Source organism: Sphaeroforma arctica (genome assembly GCF_001186125.1).
Source record: "Sphaeroforma arctica JP610 unplaced genomic scaffold supercont1.2090, whole genome shotgun sequence".
Classification (NCBI taxonomy): Eukaryota; class Ichthyosporea; order Ichthyophonida; genus Sphaeroforma; species Sphaeroforma arctica.
The window spans coordinates 434-3968 of NW_014038468.1; the positions used below are offsets into that span (position 1 = coordinate 434).

The window sequence follows — 3535 nt, forward strand, 5'->3', positions numbered from 1 at the left end:
TCTTGCTCACGCAGTGAATACTGGTGCCATCTTGTAAACGAACCCACACTGTCTCTGTGCACCTTGCAGGCCAAGGAGTTTCATTGTATACAAAAAGTGGTTATGAACACGAATAGCCTCAAAATGATGAAACTTGGAAAGTATAGACTAATTAGCCTCCTAAATAGCGAGGCTATGCTGAAAGTACAGTGCATTTGTTTATTACCAGAGAGGAGAGAAAGCCAAGTCGAAAACTCAAAACCCTACATAAAAATATACATTTTTTTGAGCTTCATCACAATAAATCATTCTGCTGCACAGAATTGAACACATGAGGCAGCATCTGCACCGGAAGGCGTCTATTTCGCAAGTCAAAAACGTCAAATGTGTGTTATTAGGTCAACATTGACCAAGTTTCTCTAGCGGAAATTGTAAATTTAGCAGAGACTCTATCCAGAGGGCAGGCATTGACGCTGAAACTTCACTGACACTTTATAAGTCCAAGCCTAAAAGTACTTGATTGTATTTTGAATTAGAACTATGAAAATTCACTACTGGGGGCGCCCACTTGCACAATCCCACCCGTCGTTCACGGATCTCTCTACAAGTTCTAGTACTCGCTGTATAGTGCAGTTTGAGGCTCACTTACTAGTGAACATTGCGTACCCTACAATACTTGATTATAATAACAATGAGGCGGGTGAACCGGACAGACTTTATATTGAACCCAAGAAGAGACCTCTCTAAATAAATCTTAAGTAGAGAAAAGCCCACTCCTACTTGGATAGTGTTCTTCTGCCTGACCGTAGAAGAAGACTATGTATAACCGCCTTGTTGTTTGCAAAATGATATAGTACATAACTTATTTTTCAGATTGAACTTACATTCCAAAAAATGCACAAAAAGCTTTCTGTTGAGAGTAGCCAATTAAATTGCCCACATACCAGAGAATTGGATCTGCGTACGAATTTGAACACATTTTTATATATTTTTAATGTCGCCACGACGTCACTTCACCACAGTTGCGAGCCTCTCACAAGTCACAGAGACAAACACTGACTCTATTACCGGCTCACCGTAAAAATAGTACATAGTGACTGATGGGCCTGCGCGGCTGCGCCCTGCGGCCGCCTCACGCTGCAAGACGCGAAAAAGACATTTGGCTCGCTGCTTCACCCCCCAGCACCCCAGCATTGCCAATTTGCCGTATGCACGCTATTTGACTCGTTGGTAATATAAAAATGCAATGAAAAACGCCGGGTGCTATACACACATACAGTGCTAATTACAAAACACACATACAGTGCTAAATACAAAAACGTACAGTGAAGAACGCTCGGTAATATTCTACTAGCTAATTTTCATACAGTCTTGTTATTACGAAAGTGAACAGACCTAATCACACCGCATCGCGATTCAACCCAACCACACCTCGAATCAATCCCTAAACTACACCATTGGAGAATGATTGAGAAGGAACATCAGCTCATGTTTGCCTGGACACAAGCGGGCTCTTTCGTTATGAAAGAGCCCAAAATGCTTGTGTACACCATGTTTCCGTACTTGTACAACCTCCATATTGAGATACAGACCGCCATGGCTTTGGCGATGTGTCTCTTAACACACCACGTCGAGAATCTTGAACAGGTGGGACATACGTCCAATCTATCGGGACGGCAGACAACTCAGCAGTCGACTAATAACAACACATACCAGGCAACTAACCATCGCCCACGTTCCGTATCTCAGCGCTCGAACGGGATAACAACAATCAACAACTCTGGATCGCACACGCCGTCCAAATCTCGGCGTCAATCTCAAGCACTATCTCAGTCTGAAGCGCAGAAACTTACAGAAAAAATCGCGCAGATTCAGGCGGACATTGAATCCCAGGCGGACAATGACCAAACCTCCACCACCGGTCAAGATGCGTCCCCAAATTACAGCACAGCCGGAACCTCTGAACGCCAGTCTCTTTTTGATTGGGCTTCACAACAAACAGACACTGAAGGCAAATCGCGAACACGTTCAGACGGAAGAACCGGGTGCTGTGGGGGAAACAGCCGGTGTAGCGGAGCATCAGAGAACAATTGTCGAGGGTCACGAGAATATCAGGACCAACAACGAGACGATTGGAGGCGGCAGTGTTTCTCTTGCTTTGCCCTGTGCCATTCTGCCGCCCCTCTCGGTCGCACTACCAGAGCCCCCGGATATTCTGCACTCGCAACCTAACTCAGCCCGGCACCGCTGCCACCCTTACCGTGCACCAGACCATTGCAAGCCTTTAATGTGCTCTCAAACCCGTCCCTCATCCACGCATAGACAGACCAACGGCTACAGTTTCTGCCAGAGATGCCCTCCCATTGTGTGTGGCTTGCAAGTGCCGCCTGAGCTTCGCACGGCTGTCACTACGCGACGGGGACATCGCGAACTAGCACGTGACTTGCAGAATAAGGAGGCTGCTAAAAAGAATAGAAAACGAGCAAAGGTCTACTCAGGGTACCTCAATGAAGTAGCGCGCCAGTTGTCTTGGGAAAACAAGTGCCGAAGAGCCGAGCTGGCGGCTGCTAAGTTGAAGATTGTGCGTCTTGAGGCTGAGTTCAGCGCGCTCAGGTTACAGCAACATAATTTAAACGCGGTATTGGCATTTGAGGTTCTGTCCTCGCCTCTGATGTCATCGGCGTCAACGCCCAGTGCCAGTGCACACGTGCGACAATCACCCGCATCGGTACCGCGGTTCGCATGGGCCCAGCCTATACAGGTTGCACCTGCCCTCGATTTGTGGGCTTTGGACATGGCTATGACCGATGCCTCCCCTGCTGCTACTTATCATTATAGGTAGCAAAAACATCTATTTTGTATAAAACTTTAATCTGAGCGTTTCGTATCTTCAAGTCTTCGACACGTTCAGGTAATAGAGAAGTAAATAAAAATTGAGAAAAAAACTCATATTTGTATCCGTGAGCACGAGACATCTAACAGTTGGTCCCATTATAACTGTCTCTGCTCTAGTCAGCCAATTTGGTGGTTTAGGGATATGTCGCGGTCTTTGAAGGCTTGAGCACATTACTGGTATATCTCCATTGACCCGCATAATGTTTTATTGTCGCGTGTACGCTCAGAGGTACCTCGCTTTCGGTACCCTTGCGTCTATTGAGTGCCTAAGCGCTCAGGCTTACGCATCCCGCAGCATGGGCCCTACCACTTTGTAGTATTCCTTATTCACGCGCAACGGCAGTTCTTTCTTGGTCACCCACATGTAGTCCTGAAGTCAACGATAAACGAGTGACAGTGAAATACTGAGATGCAACACAACAAGTGTAGTTAGTAAGCCAACATGGCGTCCGGACACGGCGAAGGCAGCCACTGACTGAAAGGCGGCTTGTCCTGGGCAAAAGTTCGAGGATTTAACTGTCGGTGCAACGTGCACCAGAACTCGAAAAAAGTAACAGACTGTAGTCGAAGGACACAGCTAGCTCCCCACATATGCGAACGTACCTCGGGCATAACGTATGTTTCACTTGTGTATATTTTTATATATAGATATATATACATT

The 3535-nt window shown here is 46.5% G+C and overlaps 1 protein-coding gene across 1 annotated transcript; it reads left to right on the forward strand.

Moving 5' to 3' along the window:
• Nucleotides 1–1443: 1443 nt before the first annotated feature.
• SARC_12124 (hypothetical protein) lies at nucleotides 1444–2821 on the forward strand (the record flags this gene model as incomplete). The annotated part of the gene is made up of 2 exons (XM_014293775.1): nucleotides 1444–1900; nucleotides 1926–2821. The coding sequence occupies 2 exons, from the start codon at nucleotides 1444–1446 to the stop codon at nucleotides 2819–2821; spliced, it is 1353 nt and encodes a 450-aa protein (XP_014149250.1).
• Between the last annotated feature and the right edge of the window lie 714 nt (nucleotides 2822–3535).